Source organism: Chrysochloris asiatica, unplaced genomic scaffold (assembly GCF_000296735.1).
Source record: "Chrysochloris asiatica unplaced genomic scaffold, ChrAsi1.0 scaffold00036, whole genome shotgun sequence".
Classification (NCBI taxonomy): domain Eukaryota; kingdom Metazoa; phylum Chordata; class Mammalia; order Afrosoricida; family Chrysochloridae; genus Chrysochloris; species Chrysochloris asiatica.
The window spans coordinates 5,666,682-5,685,594 of NW_006408554.1; the positions used below are offsets into that span (position 1 = coordinate 5,666,682).

The following is an 18,913-nucleotide window of genomic DNA, read 5'->3' on the forward strand; positions in this document are numbered from 1 at the left end:
AATCAATGGCTGGTATATAATTAGGTGCTCAGGTGGTTGTTGTTAGGTGCTGTCGAGTCGGCTCCAACTCATACGACCTTACGTACAACAGAACAAAACACTGCCTGATCCTACACCATCCACACAACCATCATTACGCATGAGCCCATTGCTGTTACCATTGTGCCATGCCATCTCATTGGGGGTCTTCCTCTTTTTGTTAACCCTCCACTTTACCAAGCATGATGTTCTTCTTCAGGGACTGGTTCCTCCTAATATGTCCAAAGTATGAGAGATGAAGTCTTACCATCTAGCTTCTAAGCAGCATTTTGCTATACTTCTTCTAATACAGATTTGTTTGTTCTTCCAGCAGTCCATGGTATTTTCAGTATTAATCAATCCATAACTTAAATGCCTCAATTCGCCTATGGTCTTCCTTATTCATTGTCCAACATTTACATGCATATAGGTGTTCAGGTACTATGAGTCAAATGCATGAGAAAATGAATGAAACAATACAGAACCTGTGCCCGACATATTCTCTAGTGATATTGTTACAATGAATATCCAGCATATATAATAATACTGTATCAAGGATATATAGTATTCTTTGAATAATATACAAACAACCAAAACATGACAGTAATTTGTACTCAAATTACTGATTTATGGGAGGTGGTGGTGGTTATGTGCCATGGAGTTGGTTCCGACTCATAGCGACCCTGTACAGGGTTTCCGAGACTGTAAATCATTCTCCCGTGGAACAGCTGGTAGTTTCGAACTACTGACCTTGCGGTTTGCAGCCCAATTTGTAACCACTGCACTACCAGAGCTCCTTGATTTATGGGAGGAGGGGTGGTTTTCTAGAGATTGAGAATATGAGTAAAGACCACATTTTTCCTTTCAGGCACCCAACTCTTTCTCCTGTTAATAGCCAATGATTTGGAGCATGCCAAGACTTCCCATATGGAAGAAATTCCTCTAATAGGGCAGTTCACACCAAGGTGGTGATTAGTTGCTGTCTAGTGCCTCTGAGTCCTGACAATTTGATGTATAACAGAACAAAATGCTGCCTGGGTTCATGGCATCTTTGCTATGTTTCTGGCATTTGTTGTGGCCATTGTGTGGTCCCTTGTAGCCTAGGGGGCACTATATTGTTTTGTTGGTGTCAGGTGCCATGGAGTTGGTTCTGACTCATAGCCACCCCGTATAAGGTTTCTAAAGAGTGGCTGGTAGGTTTGAAATGACAACTTTGTGGTTAGTAGCCCAGTGCTTATTTTATAGCACCACACCAGGACCCCTTTCCTTCCAGGATTATATTTGATAGAATTTTGTTGTAATCCATAAGGTTTTTGTTGGCTAATTTTTGGAAATAGAATACCAGGTATGTCTTAGGCAGGAAGGTCCAATGAATCCTGTCCACCATTAGTGACCCAATATCATAGTAATATACAAGTTACCAGAGTACAGCAAACTAACAGATGAGGTGGTGGTCACACTAAGGCAATGGAGTGAAATCACTTTTCTTGAACTAAGGTCTTTGTCTTATAAAAGAACAACCAAAAGAGATGATTTCCTCTGCTAGAATTTCAGACCCACTGACACTTGTAATAGAAGATTTTTTTTTTTTACAAAGTGCCTGTCTCTCACTCCCTCCAAGGGGATGACAGGGAGGGAAGGTGATGATAGAAGCTTACTACAGCTCACAGAAATGTTGTTTTTAATGGACCTGTGTCCGGTCCTGCATGCTTTCTTTCCTCTCTGGAATCACTGGAATCAGTAAAAACTCGGCATCAGAAAGAATCAGCTTAGAGAGTTTTGTTTGATCAGCACACTGTTGCTGTGGCTGTTAAGTGCTGTTGAGTTGTTTCTGACCCTGTATAGGTTTTCCAAGGATCAGCAAAGTGGGTGTGAACCACCAACCTTGCAGTTAGCCATCAGTGCTTATCCTACAGCCCCACCCACACAAGGACATTAGCCATGCATATTTTTAGCCTTCTTTGTTCTGAGTTACAAATTAATTTTGACAAAGTTGAGTATTTTGTTGCTTTCTTACAATTATCTGGGAGTGCGATGGATCTTTACAATAAGCACTGGACTTTGAACCCTAAGGTCAGTGATTTGATCCCATCAGCTGCTTAGCAGGAGAAAGATGAAGCTTTCAGCCCATGCAAAACTTTAAAGCCCCAGCTATACAGGGTCATTGTAAGTCAGCACCAACTTGACAGCACTCAACAACAACATAGTTATCTGACTGTCTGATAGAAGTTAACTAAAATCAATAAATCAGTCTCTGTTGTTAAAGATAAATGTAAAGACTTGGATTGATGACTTTACATTTATATTTGTTCAAATTTGTTGTTGTTGTTGTTGTTGTTAGGTGCCATCAAGTCAGTACCGACTCATAGCAACCTTATGCACAGCAGAACATTACTTAAGTTTAAAAAGTGTTCTGGAAAAATGGATTGTCTTATACTATGACATATTGAATACTACACTTTATCATTGTTTTCTATTTATGATCAGTGTTGTCTACAAGTCTGATCAAAGCAGAACTATTTCAGGTAAATGAAAGCTTCTAGTTCAGTATTTTATATATAAATAACTGTATAATTTGTTCTTTAAAAAAGGCAGTGAAGGTTTAAAAAAGCAATTGCAGAAAATATAAGTATTTAAAAAATTTTTATCAGATGTACTGTATGACATAATTGTCACTTAAGTTAATCCATTGCCAGAGAGCTCTGCAAAGCCTGGAACAATTTTAAATATACTTTGTTTTTAAAAGCTTGTTTTCTGACTTTTGTTAGTAAAATTTCATTATTGTCATCATAAGTTTGAGAGTGTGATAGAAACATATTTAATATAATGTGGTAATGAAGGTATTCATAGTGAGACAGAAGGAACTCCAAGCAGAGTGAAACTTATATTAAACACTGTATTAAGAACAAATTATCTTCAGATAGTTACATTGGGATTCTGTACATAAGATTCTAAAAATATTTTATTTTTTAATTAGTAGATTTTAAAATGAATTAATATGAGAATATGACATTAAAATTTTAGGAAAGTTTGTTTTAATTTTCTCTAATAATAAGTTTGGGAGCCTGGAAATTTCTATTTAATGATCTTAAATATTTGCTGTAATATTAAATATTATACCTGCACAGAGCTAAAGCACTTCAATGTATCTGTTCCCTCACATATCCATCTGTAGGTGTATTCGGTAAAAATTGTTGTGTCTAAATGTTTTATGAATGTTAGTGTCAACAGAATCAGTTTCAACCTGTTTACTTTTGTGGCATCTGGAGTCATTCAACTCTTGAGTTTATAGTATAAGCATCTAGAGCTCTGGGAAAATGTGCACATTGACAGTTCTAGTCATCTCTCTCACTTGAATAATCTCTAAATGATATTATGATATTATATTTATCAAACTACTGCTTCTATAAGCAAGAGACATCAGTTAAAAGCAGTACATGTCTCCCCAAGTTACACTTCATGGCATCTTTTTTAAAAATGATGTTAACTTATACTTTGCAATTTCTGAGATTTGAAATTCTATATTCTTTTTCCAGTGGCTTATATATAAGGTTTTGACACTCTGTTGCCCTCCAAACAGATATTAATCTTTAACTGTCATTGACTTAAAATATATGTCTGGTGCCAATGTTGTGATATGCATATAGTTTAGAGTGGAAATTTCAGGATAACTTTGTCCTGGTATGTTTTAATTTTTTAACTTGCACATTCTAAAACTTGTCCATCAGAATGAGGTCAATTTCAAATACTCCCTTTGTTCTTACATCCTGTGTCTCTGCCACAGGTAATCTGCACCCTTTTCTTCCTCAAGGAAGCATTGTGCTGGGATGTGTGGGAAATGTGAAGGTCACCAAGTGCATTCCAGATGGGGATGACAGGTCCTGCCAGTGGAGTGCCTGCATTGCAAGGCTGTGAACCGCCCACCCTCCCTTTTCACATGGATGGTCTTGTGGGCTCAGGGACATTCTGATGATGGCAGGAACAGTGCAGCAGCCTCAAGCTCTTTCTTTAGTGCAGTTCTTTGATACGCCTTTACAGAATGCACAATCATGTTATTCCACATCAGTAAAGTGTAAATAAATACACACGGTACTTTGATACAGTCTTGTTATGAAGAGAAATATGGCAAGCACAAACCTTGTTCTGCACATTTAACAATTGATGAACAAACATTCTGTACCACAGGGACTGGACTTGACATGCTACAACTGATTGTCAGTAAATTAAAAGGAGGGTTCTGTACATCTTTCCCATCCAATGTCTTGTTACTTGACCACTTTTCCCTCCTCCTTGCTAACTATTTCAGAGTCGGCCCCCAAATATGGTGCGCTCATGCAACATGGAATGAAAGGCTGCCATGCCTGGTGACATCCAGTGATCTACTGTGGATTGGACTGTTGTGATCCGTAGGGTTTTTATCGGCTGATTTTTGGAAGTAGATCACCAGGCCTTTGTTCCTACTTTCCCATTTAGGACTTCTGAATCATAGAGAATCTCTAAGGATGACCCACTTACCTTATTTCCAAAGCCCCTGTGCAAATGGTTGCTTTGAAAACTCTGCCATTCAAACACTGTTATACCATCTGTGCTATTAAGCTTTCCTCTAAGAAAAAGGTTAATGTGGATAGGTCTGTAGGAGGGTGTGTGTGTGTGTGTGAGTATGTGTGTGTGTGTGTTTAAATACTGCATTGTTGTTGTTGTTAAGTTACTTCAAGTAGGTTCCGACCCATGGCAACCCTATATAGGATTTCCGAAGAGGGGCTGGTGACTTTGAACCAACCATGGGTTCAAACTGGACTTGCAGTCCAGCACATGAGCCCATAGCACCGCACCAGGACTCCTAAATACTGCATATCAATATCTAAATATCAATTGTCAAATTAAAGAATTCAAATAATTAGTATTAATTTGACACTTGTTATTAAGTGCCGTTGAGTTGGTTCCAACTCAGAGTGACCCTGTATAGGGTTTCCAAGGAGTGACTGGTGGGTTTGAACCACTGACCTTGTGGGTAGCAGTCCAGTCCTTTACCTACAGCACCACATAATGTACTGGAAGTAGCTAGTACTCTCTAATTATTTTCACGTTTCTAAACAAAAGGAGTTTTTAATGACTTTTAGATGTCAAAGTTAATGAGCAGTATCCTCCTTATTCAATAGAAAAGTTAGAACAGTGAACATATGAGAGTGCTTCAGAAAGCTCATGGAAGAATGCAATGAAAAGATACTGGAATTTTTTCAACAGCGTTTTGAAGCCCCTGTGTATTTGCCTGATGGGGAACACGAAGGGACAGATGCCACATTGATCATTTCTTTCCTGCCTACGCCAACTCCAGTGGTCTCAGTCGACCTAGGCATGAAAGACTTGATGAAAATAGCTAGTTCTCAAGCGACTCTCTTTCTCTCCATTTTTTGCTTTGTAAAGTAAGGTATTGAAACAATTAGTTGGCAGTATGGTGTTAGTTTTCTCGCGGTACATTTGGAACATGGAGCAAAGATAGCCTCAGTCAGCAAAACTCGGCTTGTGTAACCCAGCCTCTCCAAAGACACGTTTGTAACATTTTCATATTGTTTCCTTTCATAGCGTGTGGACTTCTTCGAGTCTCTGTTTACTGAAACACTTCAGATTTGCTCTGCGTTTATGTTTCTAGTTTCGTGTTCAGAGTTATAAGGCATCAATGTGCCGGCTATTACGTCATTATACTTGGCACAGATAAGAAGACCCATTGTAGCTGTCTTAATTCTTTTTATTAATTTTCCTATACTAGCATGAATAGTATGGTGTATTTTTACATAATTATAGTACAAGTGAAAGGCTTAGGGGGAAAGTACAACCATTACAGTATCAAAGCAGAATAAATATTTGCAGAAAAATTCTGCCATAACTTAATATTTTGCATATGAGCCCCTGTTCAAAATCTGAGTTATTCCTGGGGCTTGGTCCAAAAGAGCATGTCTGAGGCCCAGCCCTGGAAATCCAGAGATGATGATGGATCAGAAAAAGGTCAGCTTGAGCCACAGTGCCAAGAATAATGACAGAAGGGACCAAAAAGGCAGAATAATAGTGTAACCAACGTTCTAAGCAGGGGTGTACATTTGCCCATGGCTGAGAGATTGCGTCCCAGGAGGCCTGCTTCAAACTCCTCAGACCCAAACCTAGTGTTCAGTGGCTTTGTGTATTGGCAATTTTCCCCAGCCTGCCATGTGAGCATTTTATAATCTAGCCCTGTGGGTGCTTAGATGTCTGTAAGCTGAGGGCCAGTAGTAACTGAAGCTTGCTAATTTTACTTATCCAACTCCTCTGGGAAGCACAGGCTGTGTAACATAAAGGAAAGCCAGGCAAGGGGGAAAACTCTGGCTGTTTGGTTTGTGGTGTTTATCTCAAAGATGGCTGCAGTAGCATGTCATGTTAGAATGAAGGTTTGCAGGCCAGCACCTGTGGGCCGAGCACCGTACCACCTCTAATCATTACCATCTGCCCTCATTCAACTCCCCCACCACGATTGTGGCCTAATCCATGTACCTGGGTTTCAAACTATGACTTTGGACCCACTCTGTCAGTTGCATAGTAAAACCTGCATCTCACCACTTTTAGTTGTGCTCTGCACCCTCCACCAGGCTCGCCTTGCACATGGGAACTGCCAGTCATTTAAAAGACTGGTAATTTGATGCAGGTATTAGAATGTGGAAGGCTCACATCAAAGCTCAGGACTGAGAGTAGCAGCTCTGGTAACTAACGCTGAGTACAGGTAGTAGGACAGGCGAAGGGAAGACAGCATCTCTGAGCTGGAATCCACTAAGCTCAAAACAGATGGCAACCCACAAAGGACCTAGGCTGACTGGCATGTAGAGAGAGCTGCTGTCTCTGTGGTGTGAAATTCAAGGGAAGCTGACATAAGACCGTGGATTGGAGTGAAAAGACACTGGTGGCTCCGCTCTTACCATAGATATGGTTTCTAATTTTGCTGAGTCCTAATTTGCCTGGTAGCGTAGTGGTTACGAATTGGGCTTGGCTGCAAACCTCAAGGTCGGCAGTTCAAAACTACCAGCTGTTCCGCAAGAGAAAGATGGGTCTTTCTGCTCCTGTAAAGACTTACAGCCTCCGAAACCCTATACAGGGTCGTTGTGAGTCGGAACCAACTCCACGGCACATTACGACGATTTACCCTACCTATAAAATGGATTTTAACATTAAATGTTAGTCTGTTCTTACCATAAGTAAGTTGTTAAGTGCTGTTGAGTCTGTTCCAACTCTGCAAAGTCAGTTTGAACCACAAGGTCGGTGGTTCAAGTTCACCAGCCACTCCTTAGAAACCCTGTGAAGGGGGCGCTATAGAACTGACTTGATGGCACTTAACAACAACCACAATAAAATGGATTTTAGTATTAAATGCTACTCTGTTCTCACCATAAGTAAGTTGTTGTTAAGTGCCGTCGAGTTAGTTCCCGCTCATAGTGACCCAGTGTTAGGGTTTCTGGGGAGCGAATGGTAAGTTTGAACCACTGACCTCACAGTTCAAACGAATTTTGTGATCCACTGCTTACTCTACCATGCCACACCAGTAAGTGGTGGTGGTGGTTACGCGCTGTGGAGTCAGTTCCGACTCACAGCGACCTTGTACAAGGTTTACAAGGCTGTACATTTTTATGGGAACAGAAAGCCTCATCTTTCTCCCACGGAACAGTGGTAGTTTTGAACTGACCCTAGAGGTTAGCAGCCCAATTCATAACCACTATGCTACCAGAGTTCCTACACCAGTAAGTTCCACTTACTATTTCAGCACAGCAAGAGGTAGGAAGAGTTTGTGCTAGTAAGGGAAACCACATGCCTGTTTCTGCAGGCTCGCTACAAAAGCTGAAGAAATCATTTGACTTTACGGAAGTAGTTGGTAATTGCTTTGGGGAATGGAGGACTGTACTGTATAAGGGATACAAAATTTCAATATACAACACTTTGTTATTTAAGTATCAAAAGGTGGGGTGTCCCTGGTGCTTTGCTGTTAGCTGCACTTGAGCTCATGGCAACAGAATGAAACAGATAATCAGCCCATTTGGTTGTCACTACAGGTGAGATGCATTGGCCAGAAATCAAACCAGAGTTCCCTGCATGCCGTGTGAAGATGATTCTGACCCCTGCCGATCTCATATGTATCAGAGTAGAACTGTGCTCTTACAGGGTTTTCATTGTCTCATTTTCTTGTAAGCATATCACCAAGCCTTTCTTCCAAGGTACCTCTGAGTGGGTTCACACTGGCAGTCTTTTGACTAACAGCCAAGTGCATTGACCATTTGAACTCCCAGGGATGATTGTTATTGCTCTAGGATTTTTCCAAAAGTGAGGAACTACCTTTTGGATGGTAAAAAGGATGGTGGATGCTTAGGCAATAGGTAAGTTTGGTAAATAATTGTAAAACTTTCCCTAGCTTGGGCCCTGACTCTTCCTTTGAATCTATCTGTGCTCTATGAATATATGTGCAATCTGGTAAATTTTAAATACAATGATAATCTCTCTTTCCTCTACTGAGCACTTAAGAACACTTAATGACAGCAACAACTCATGTTGCTGGTGGTGCTTTAGGGATGGATAAGCACTGGACTGATAACCACAAGATTGGCAGTTCAAATCCACCTGTCTCTCCATGGGAGAAAGATGAAGCTTACTGTTCCAATAAAGATTTATGGTCTCAGAAACCAACTCTGCAGCACCTACTAACAATTCTGGTAACCAAGGCTTTTTGCAAAAATGTTAATTTTTCATCCTTTTATAAAGTCATTGACAAAAAAAGTACCTCTTTTCCTACCCTTGGTGACCTTCCAGCTTCCATACCAATTCTCCCATTCCAATTGCAAACTTACATCTGTAGTTTGGGAGGGGACAGAAACAATATCTTCAAAAGCCTCCCCTCTTGTTGTATCGGGGCCTGTTCACTGACTCCACCAGTCTCTTCTGTATCTCTGAATTCCTGAGCATGTCCACTGAGTGTCCAGATTTTTTGGGCCCCACACCCATTCTATGGCAGAGACCAGTAATGGCCAAACTGGAGCTCAGATGGATTTTGTTCCAGTTCCCACAGCTCTGTGATTATGAACCTGCTCTAGCAGTCCACAGTTTATCTGTTTGTTTAATCACAAAAGAGACAAGGATCAACAGTGGGCTGTGCTACTCCTCCCTGAACTCCTAAAACCTAACTTCAGTTCTTTCTTCAGATCTCTGCAACCTATGTAACCTATTTGTGCCAAATAAATTTCAACCATTCAGCAGAAGGATAATGCTCATTTGGACTCCAGTTCTGTGGCACTTACCCCACTGTAATTAATTTTTCAAATATGTATTTGATTTGTTCACTTCTGTCATTCCTGCTAAACCTAGAATGTCTTAAGGGTAGGGGCAGATAACTTGACAGCTGCTTCCCCGGCAACACTGATTCCGTGCTGTGACGTTCAGGTCCACTCTTAGAGTCTCTCTATTTCTTCTCCCTCCTGCCTCATCCTCCATCACAGCAGCATTCGTCTACCTTTGAACCTGCCCTTTTCTTGCCCCATGGCATTTTCTATCCCCTTCAATAGAACAAAATGTTGCCCAGGCCTGCACCATCTTGATGATTGATGATATGTTTGAATGTCTTCCATCCCAGGGGGCTCATCTTCCAGAACTATATTGGATTATACTAGGCTGTGATCCCTAAGGTTTTCACTGACCAGTTTTCAGAAGTAGATCAGCAGGTCTGTCTTTCTTTCTAATCTTAGTTTAGAAGCTCCATTGAAAAGGGTGACGCTGCTAGTTTTTGAAGTACTAGTGATAAAGCGTCCAGCTCACAGCAACACACAAGTCACTGTGTGTGACCTGCTGATAAATGGGTGGTGGAACAGAACATGGTGGTGGTAGCAGTGTGCCGTGGAGTTGGTTCCTACTCACAGTGACCTTGTATAGGATTCCTGGAGCTGTACATCTTTCCAGGAGCAGAAAGATTCATCTTTCTCCCACAAAGTGACTAGTAGATTCAAACTGCTGCCCAGTTCATAACCCACTACATCACCAGGACTCCTGGGACTAGAACATGTTGTTGTTGTTGTTAAGTGCCATCGAGTCGGTTCCGACCCATAGCGACCCTGCACAGGGTTTCCGAGGCTGTAAATCTTTATGGGAGCAGAAATCCTCATCATTCTCCTGCAGAACTGCTGGTAGTTTCGAACTGCTGACCTTGAGATTAGCAGCCCGATTCATAACCACTACGCTACCAGAGCTCCTTGGGATTAGAACATAGTAGACTCTTAATAAGTAATCTGATATCTGAATGAATAAATGACCAGCTTCCTAAGCTGAGTCAACAGTTAGCCAGCTCAGATGGGTTTAAGTGCAAAATCTGTCAGGCATCCTTGGAATCCCTACCTCTGCCCCTATGCAGCCCCAGGTAAAAAACCCCCAAAAGTAGTAGAGACAGGCAATGCGTAAAATACACTAAACTAGCTGTTTAGTTTATGGCCCCTAGAAACAGCATGTTGTCCCAAAACTTGAATTCAGTAATTATTTCAACTCCTTAAAAATAAACAAACAAGAAAACCCTATGGCATACATTTAGGATGTTTATACTAAAAACACATTTTCAGCACATTCATCTGCTTTTGTAATCAAAATTTATTTTCTCATGGAACTATATGTGCTGCACTCTGTGTATTAAGCACCGAATTAGGGTTTTTAGGAATATATTTTGGCACCTGGAGGTATATTAAGCTTCCATTCTTGTCTTCTGTGTCTTTAGTTCTTTTCCATGGGGTTTTAAATTTTGTTAGCTGTTATTGCTTTAATGGGTCTGAAGCCACTTTTAAAGCCCAGACCTCTTAAATCAAGAGTAGCTCCCCTCCCCCAAGTATCGGAGCTTCTGCTTTTAAAGGAAATTTAGAAACAAACAAACAAAAAAAAAACCAAGACCAAAAAGCGTAAATAAAAACCTAAAATCAGGCTTCTTAAGATGGCAAACAAAGAACAGTGAGAAAATGGGGAGTTTACCCTGCAAAACCACCTGAGTTTCAGAATATCTGAATGTAGGTAACTGTAGTTTCTAACTGGAGAATGAATTCACAGAGCAAGTTAACACATTACACAGCTCTGAATGACTGTATCTTAATATTTGCCATTCTTTTGGGATAAGATCTTGTAACACGTCAGCATTCATTGGTAATGTTATAGTTTCTCATGAAAAAAAAAAGAAATTTAAAAAGCCTTACCTCTTTCCCAACACTATACTATTATTTGTAAATTTCTACGAAGACTGATAGTTCATGACATTTTAGTATGGATTTAGCCATGCCTGTTTTAGGTACTTGTTGCTGTTGTTAAGGTACTTGAAGTTGGTGTAATACAGTATTTCTCTACTGTGTTCTTTCAAACCTGTAAACCCACTTTATATAAACATTTAATGATTTTTTTTAAAAATTCCTGAAAGTACTAGCTAGATCCTTTAAAAAGTGTTCTTGGTTTTTAAAAATCTAGTCTCATAAAATTAGTCCATTTGTGTGTGAGCGAGAGAGACAGAAAAAACAAGGATTTCTTTGCTGTTCCCAAACCAAACTTTAATCAAATTACTATGAAGTGAATTTGGTGTCTCCAGGTAAAAGCTTAAAGCTGTTGACAATTAGAACTAACCAAGCTCTTGAACAATTCATCAAAAGAGGGCCTCTGCTTGGGAACCAAGTCTTCAAGGAGAGGAACAGGAGAAAACAAATACAGGCTGCCATGGAGCAATGCCTGAAACGGAGTCATTAACAGTCATTACAAGATAACTGCCTTTGTCACCAGCTGGGGAGGTTTACCGCTAAACTGGACTAAGAGACGTGTTTTAATACCTTGCTTTTTCCAGAGAATTGTTCACACAACTAGACTTAACCGTGTCATTTTAGGTCAGTTTTGATTCATTGAGTAAATGCTTTGTAACCCATCTTTTCATCTTCAAGTTTCCCAACTCCCTCTTTCTCTCTGTTCTTTCTCTCCAGAGAGAAAATTTCTCCATCATGACACCGTGGCTTTTTTTCATCTTCTTTTGTTTTGGTACACTAATCCTGGTGTGGCAGCATAGGATAAGCACTGGTATGCTAACGGCAAGGTCAGCAGTTCAAACACACTAGACACTCCTTGGCAAACCTTGTTACAGGGTCGCTATGAGTCAGAACCGACTCCACAGCACTTAACAACAACAGTAACTACAACAATTAATGTTATAGGATAAGCACTAGATCACATGGTTGGTTTCAACACACACAATTAAACCGCCACATTGGCTGTTCAAACTCACCAGCTGCTCCTTGGAAACCTTATACAGAGTCGCTAAGACTCAGAACTGACTCAAATGCACTTAACAACATCTTGACATAGACAAGTGAGTGTCTCCAGTGCTGCATCAGTTTGTGGAAACATTTTGACTTGTGTTCTGTCAGTTCCCTGGATCGTCATTTTTTACCTATGACTTCAGTGAAGCTTGAACTTCTTCCTCCTTCAGTACCATTGTTTCTTGATCATATGCTACCTATTAAAATGGTGATGTATCGACCATTTCTTTTAGGTACAGAGTTGCTGCAAACAACAACAAAAGCAAAATCTGTAGGATAAGCACCTGACTCTGAACCACAAGGTTGAAGGTTCAAGCCTACCAACCACTCTGTGGGAGAACAGTGAGGCTTTCTGCTCCCACAAAGATTTTTAAAAAGTCTCAGAAACACTATACAAGATCATAATGAGTAGGAACCAGGTTGTTTGGTCAGCACTTAACACACATGACCTAACAACACTGAAAAAATAGCAGTTTACCAGTAACTTAAAAATTGTTTTTCAGCTTAAATACATGACAACATTTCTACTTATGGCTTAATAACTTTTAAATTAGAATTAATTATTAAAAACACAAACAGCTATCACTCCTCTGAGATTCATGATTAAATAAATGACTGTGAAGCTCCCAACAATGTTTTCCAATAATGACCTGTTTTTAAAATATTCAGTTCACAGTTGGCATGTGCACCCTCCTTAACTTGCTTTTCCTTTTTTCCTATCTGAGGTTCTGGACCTCAGGAGAGGAGGAGAGGGTTAAAGGTCAAAGTCTTTTCCTTCTTGGAACTTGCTGCTTGCTGGGAGAGGGTTGGCTGGAAAGTAGATGCTTTCGAAAAGAGGTTGGGGGGTCACAATTTTAATTCTGTTAAGGAACAGCTGGTTTGAGTTTCTTTCTACTTCTATCTCCTGCTCCCTTCTTACAAATCCATGGAGAGAAAAGAATTTGTTCATAAGAAACCGACAACATAAAAACGTATTCTATTACTGTAGTGCTTTATATATGTCATCTTTCTTACCAAGTTAAATATTAGGTGGGATAAGGATAGACTAGATTTTGTAGAGTTAACTATGTCTGAAATATGACTAGAGCTTTCATTACAAGAATCATTTAAAATACAAGGTGCTTGCTTAGACTCTTTTAAACTATTGTTTAAAATTGTTGTTAACTGAAATTTCAAAGGAAATAAATGCAATATAATAAAGGTGCCTGGGTATTTGAAGTCTGACTTTAAGGAGATGAATAATGATGGAAATAATAAAGTATGTGTTCTTTGATTTGGGACTGGAAACCTTGCTTAGCTCCATGTTGTTGTTGTAGTTAAGTGTTGTTGAGTCAGTTCCGACTCATAGTGACCTGTATGGAGTTTCCAAGGAGCACATGGTGAGCTTGAACCTCCGACCTTGCAGTTCAAACCAACTTTGCAGTCCAGCACATTAACCCACAGTGCTACACCTGGACTCTATATCCTTATTGTTGTTGTTATTAAGTGCCATCGAGTCAGTTCCGGCCCATAGTGACCCTGTATAGGGTTTCCAAGGAGCAGCTGGTGAGCTTGAACCAGAAACCTTGCAGTTCAAATGGCTTTATAGTCTGGCGCATTAACCCACCAGCTACTCCTCAGAAACCCTGTTTGAATTGAGTAGACAGCACTTAACAACAACAATAATCCATTCAACAAGCATTTATGGAGTGTCTACTTTTCTCACAACTTTGCTAGGGGCTGACGATACAACAGGGAGTATTCTGTATGAGTGTTTATATATGCAAACAGGTGCATCAATGTTAACTCCTTCCAGTAGAGCTTTATCCACAATTAGAACCTCCTATTGAAACATCTTAAAGGACTACTTGTGTAGAGGTTAAAGTGCTTGACTGCTAACCAAAAGACTCATGTGAATGCACCAGCAGTTTCACCGGGAGAAAGATGTTTCAGTTTCAGTTGGCTTCCATAAAGATTTGAAGTCTTGGAAACCCTATGGGAAGCTTGCTGGCATTGAGTTTGTTTTTTGTTTGTTTGTTTGTTTTGTTTTTCCCAGTTTACATTCTTCTTGTGATTCAAAATTCAGATCTGTTCAAACTAGCAATGTTCTATAATAAATGGATAAATCTAATAATCTAGTATGTATATGTAGTAATAGCAAGACATTCTCTTTTTTTTTAATGACAGCATAGTGTGATTATTTTATTTAAGTTTTAAAGTCTTTTCTTCCTTTTCCTCAGCGAGAGAGTAAGTGGGTGAGAGAGAGAGAGTAGAAAACTCACATCTCTCAAATAAATAGCAAACCAGTAACAGATTTTTAGTCTGGGCTCTTCAGTCCACTGGCCTCGGGCTGTGTTGGTGTGTGGCTCAACAGCAATCAGAGGTCATAATTTCATTGGCAGTTAGCATCAGGTTTAATTTTTCTAGCATGTTACATTTTACTGAAATGTCTGGTTTCAGTTATGCTTCGGCATTGACTGAATCAGCTTTGAGCAGCATGATGTCTTCAGGTACCTGAGGTTTATGGAACACATATGCTAATTGTTTTCAATCACTTTCCTTTCTAAACACAAAAATGTGTTATTTGAAAGCTGAATAACAGTAGTTGTTAATGACATTGCTTATTTCTTATGTTGAAGGAGGACCCTGAGTGGGTAAAACTGTCACTTTAACAAGACTGCCACCTACAGATTGGCAGAGTTGAAAATAGTCCAGTTAAATTATTTTGTTTGGTTTTGTTTTAGGTAGCTGTGTGTGGTTTTTGACAAAAAAATGAGTTGTTGTTGTTTTAAAAGTCACATGTATCATTTTTATTCCATTTTAGGAATGTGACCAAGTTCATATAGATGATGTCTCTTCAGACGACAATGGACAAGACCTAAGGTGAGCCACTGTTGTTGCCCCCATTTTAGCATTTAAATGCTCAGCTAATTACAATGAACTTTCTGATTGGTTAACTTTGGGCTTTTCTTGCATCTAAATAGCACGTATAACTTTGGAACAGATGGCTTTCCAGCTGCAGCAACCAGTGCTAATTTATGCTTAGCAACTGGTGTGCGAGGCGGTGTGGACTGGATGAGAAAGTTGGCCTTCCGATACAGACGAGTAAAAGAGATCTACAACACCTACAAAAACAATGTTGGAGGCAAGTGACTATCACACCCAACACCTTAATGGACTGGTCAAACCAGTCTAGAGAAAAGTCTCAAAGGACTACACACTTGTTTCACACTTGATTGACTATAACAGCTTTTCTAGATCAGTTTCGTTTAACAGTGTGATTGTTGTTGTTCTTGTTAGGTACCATTGAGTCAGTACTGATTCATAACAACCCAATGCACAACAGAACAAAACATGGTGTGATTTACTGACTGAAATATCACATGAGAGCCAGTTGCCCTGGCTAGTCTAGTCTATCCCCGGCTCCATTACATAATAGTAATATGTGACCTTGAGTATGTTTCTTGACCTTTCTAACATTCAGTTGTCCTAAAGATGAAGTGGGATAAACAACCCATGCCTAAGCTACCAGATGGGTTATAAAGATCCTTCTACTGGATTCGTGGTTGAGTTAGTTAGGCCTCGTTTGACTGGCATTCAAATGGATTTCCCATAAAAGGGAGTTTATTGACTTAATAATGAGAAGTTTTTGTGTGGTGTTACTTTCAGGACTGATGCTGCTTTCAGGCATGACTAAATCCAGATGCTCAATTGATAGATACCACCAGTAATCTCTTGCCTATGCTTTCCTTTGGGTAGGAGTCATTATAGGTCTTACCCTCCCAAAAGGTGGCAGATTACCAACAATAGCTTGTTTGATCATCTATACATTTAACAATGTACCATACTATCCACCATTGTTGTTTTGCCCAGCTCTTGATGGTCCTGCAGGACAGAGTGAAACAGCTCTGTAAGGTTTCCAAAGCTATAAATCTTTGTTTAAGCAGGCACCATATCTTTCTCCCATGGGGTGGCTGGTAAACTGCCCAGCCTTTCAGTTAGCAGCAGAATGCTTAACCACTGTACCACCAGGGTTCCTTTAAGCACCATAGGTAAGGGACAAAAAAGCTGTCGCAATATAGTCAACAAACATTCCAAGATGGCTTTCACTGGCCCAAAAAGGTCATATGCCCACCCTGACTCTGGGAAGCTATGGGAGGAGGTTGGATCTGTCCAGAGTACGTGATTTGTAGCAATGGGGAAGAATAACAACAAGGGGGATGTTGTTGTTGTGACGTGCCATCAAGTCGGTTCCGACCCATAGCGACCCTGTATAGGGCTTCTGAGGAGCGGCTGGTGAGCTTGAACTGCCGACCTTACAGTTCAAACGTCTTTGCAGTCTGGTGCATTAGCCCTTAGCACCACACCAGGACTCCAGAAGAGGGGATGTTAGGAATGCAAAAATAGATGTTCTGGCGCTGTAGGATCAGCACAAGACTTTGAGCCACAAGGTTAGCAGTTCAGACCCATCAGTTGCTCCTTAGAAACCCTGTACAGGGTAGCTATGAGTTGGAACTAACTCGACAGCACTTAACCACTACAACAGTACCAAATGGCATCTCTGAATGATGTAACTGGTACTGTGCTTGGCTGCTAGGGGGTCGGGGTCCCTCCAGAGAGAGACATCATGGAACTAAAGGCCTGCAGTATGTTTTTCAAAACTCAACCACTGACGACCCTATGGATCACAGTTGTACTCTGACACACATGGGGTCACCATGAGCCAATATCAACTCAGCGGCAACTGTTCTTTGCTGTTGTTTTTCTTTTAATCATAGTAAGTGAATATTTGTCAGAAGAATGATAATAGATGAGAGATTATTTTGTATACAAGGAGACTTCAAAAAGTGTGTGGAGCTATTCCATTAGTGTTTAATTCCATTTATCCACGACTTTTTGAAGTCCTACTTTGAGGAGGCCTGGGATGCTGCTGTAGGATAAACGCAGGACCGCAGTGTCAGTTTGAACCACAGGGTCGGCGGGTCAAACACACCAGTCACTTCTTGGAAACCCTATACTGGGTCACTATGAGTCAGAAGCACCTGGATGCCACTTAACAACAGCAGAATGCTTTGAAGCTTGAAGGTGTTAATTAGCAGTAGTCTTCATTGTGTGTTAGTTATAGAGTTGAAGAGATAATGTTGGTTGGGAAGTAGTTCACCACGTTCTCGTAAATCCACAGGTCTGCTAGGTCCCGCCAAAAGAGAAGCCTGGTTGCAGCTGAGGGCAGAGATCGAAGCCCTAACGGACTCCTGGTTGACCCTGGCTCTGAAGGCGCTCACACTCATTCACTCCCGGTGAGGATTCCCAATTGCAGCCAGCATGCCACTGCTGGGCAGTGCACCTGATCATGTTCTTTCCATGTGGAGATTTTATTTTTCAACTTTCTCTTCTCTTTTCTTTCTGTTCTCCTAGAACAAACTGTGTGAATATTTTAGTAACGACTACTCAGCTCATCCCAGCATTGGCAAAAGTTCTGCTATATGGATTAGGAATTGTATTTCCAATAGAAAATATTTACAGTGCAACTAAAATAGGTAAGCTACTGCTTCTCTGTTTCTTCCTCTTTTTGTGTTTACATTTAGCCCCACTCTCAAGCTAATAAAAATAAGAGTCAGTAAAGAGACTTGTTTCTAGATGTAAATAAATTGGAAAACTAGAAAGATCATCCAACCAATTTATTTTCAAAATTGACTTTCAACATCCAGAGAAATACTAAGCATAATCCATGTGTCTTAAGTTGTTTTCTCATAGAATTTTACTCTACTAGCTAATAGCATTTAAGCTATAGTCAACTTAGCAACAATTTTGAATTACTTTATTGTTTTAAGGAATATTGACAAAAATATATCCTATTTTATAGGCTTGTTTTATACTTGTTGTTGTTGTTAAGTGCTGTCGAGTCGATTCTGACCCATAGCGACCCTATATAGGGTTTCCAAGGAGCAGCTGGAGAGCTTAAACCTCTGACCTTGCAATTCAAATGACTTTGCAGTCGGACTCTTTAACCCACAGCACCACACCAGGACTCCTAGATCTGCACTAAATGGAAATAAAACAACTCTAATAGCAGAATTCTTTATCATTACAGAACTGTTTTTCTATTGTTGCTTAATTAACATGTATGAGGAGGTTTCAAAAATAATGGAAAGAACTGAAGGAAAACACCGTTTAATTTTTCATGAACAGTTTGAAGCCCCCTTATATAAACAGCTGACCTCCTGTTTTGTTATGAGGATTCCACAAATGTAGCTCCTCAGAAGAGAGAAATATAATAGGGGGATAAGGACTAATAAGACATTAAGTTAGACTATAAACCAAGACAGAACAAGTTCAGAACTTGAAAGTGTGGTGCTACAGAGTCATGTGAGGGTCTAGAAACCAGTTAACCAGCTGTCATTGAGTGAATTCCAGCTCATGGTGACCCTATGTGTGTCAGAGTAGACCTGTACTCCATAGGATTTTCAATGGCTAATCGTTCAGATTGGCAGACCTTTCTACTAGGGTTCTCAAGCCTTCAACCTTTAGGTAAGAAGTCAAGACATTTTACCATTCATAACTACTCAGGGATTCTGCGAGGGTCAACAATCAAA

The 18,913-nt window shown here is 40.2% G+C and overlaps 1 protein-coding gene across 7 annotated transcripts in view; it reads left to right on the forward strand.

Annotated features, from left to right (window-relative positions):
• EYA1 (eyes absent homolog 1 (Drosophila)) overlaps window positions 1-18,913 on the forward strand; it is a 217,598-nt gene that overhangs the window by 173,052 nt on the left and 25,633 nt on the right. For all 7 annotated transcript variants that reach the window (XM_006860020.1, XM_006860022.1, XM_006860023.1 and 4 more), the window contains 4 exons: window positions 15,145-15,203; window positions 15,305-15,465; window positions 17,503-17,617; window positions 17,736-17,857. In XM_006860020.1, the coding sequence (XP_006860082.1) occupies window positions 15,145-15,203; window positions 15,305-15,465; window positions 17,503-17,617; window positions 17,736-17,857 (457 nt within the window). The remainder of the gene's footprint in view (window positions 1-15,144; window positions 15,204-15,304; window positions 15,466-17,502; window positions 17,618-17,735; window positions 17,858-18,913) is intronic.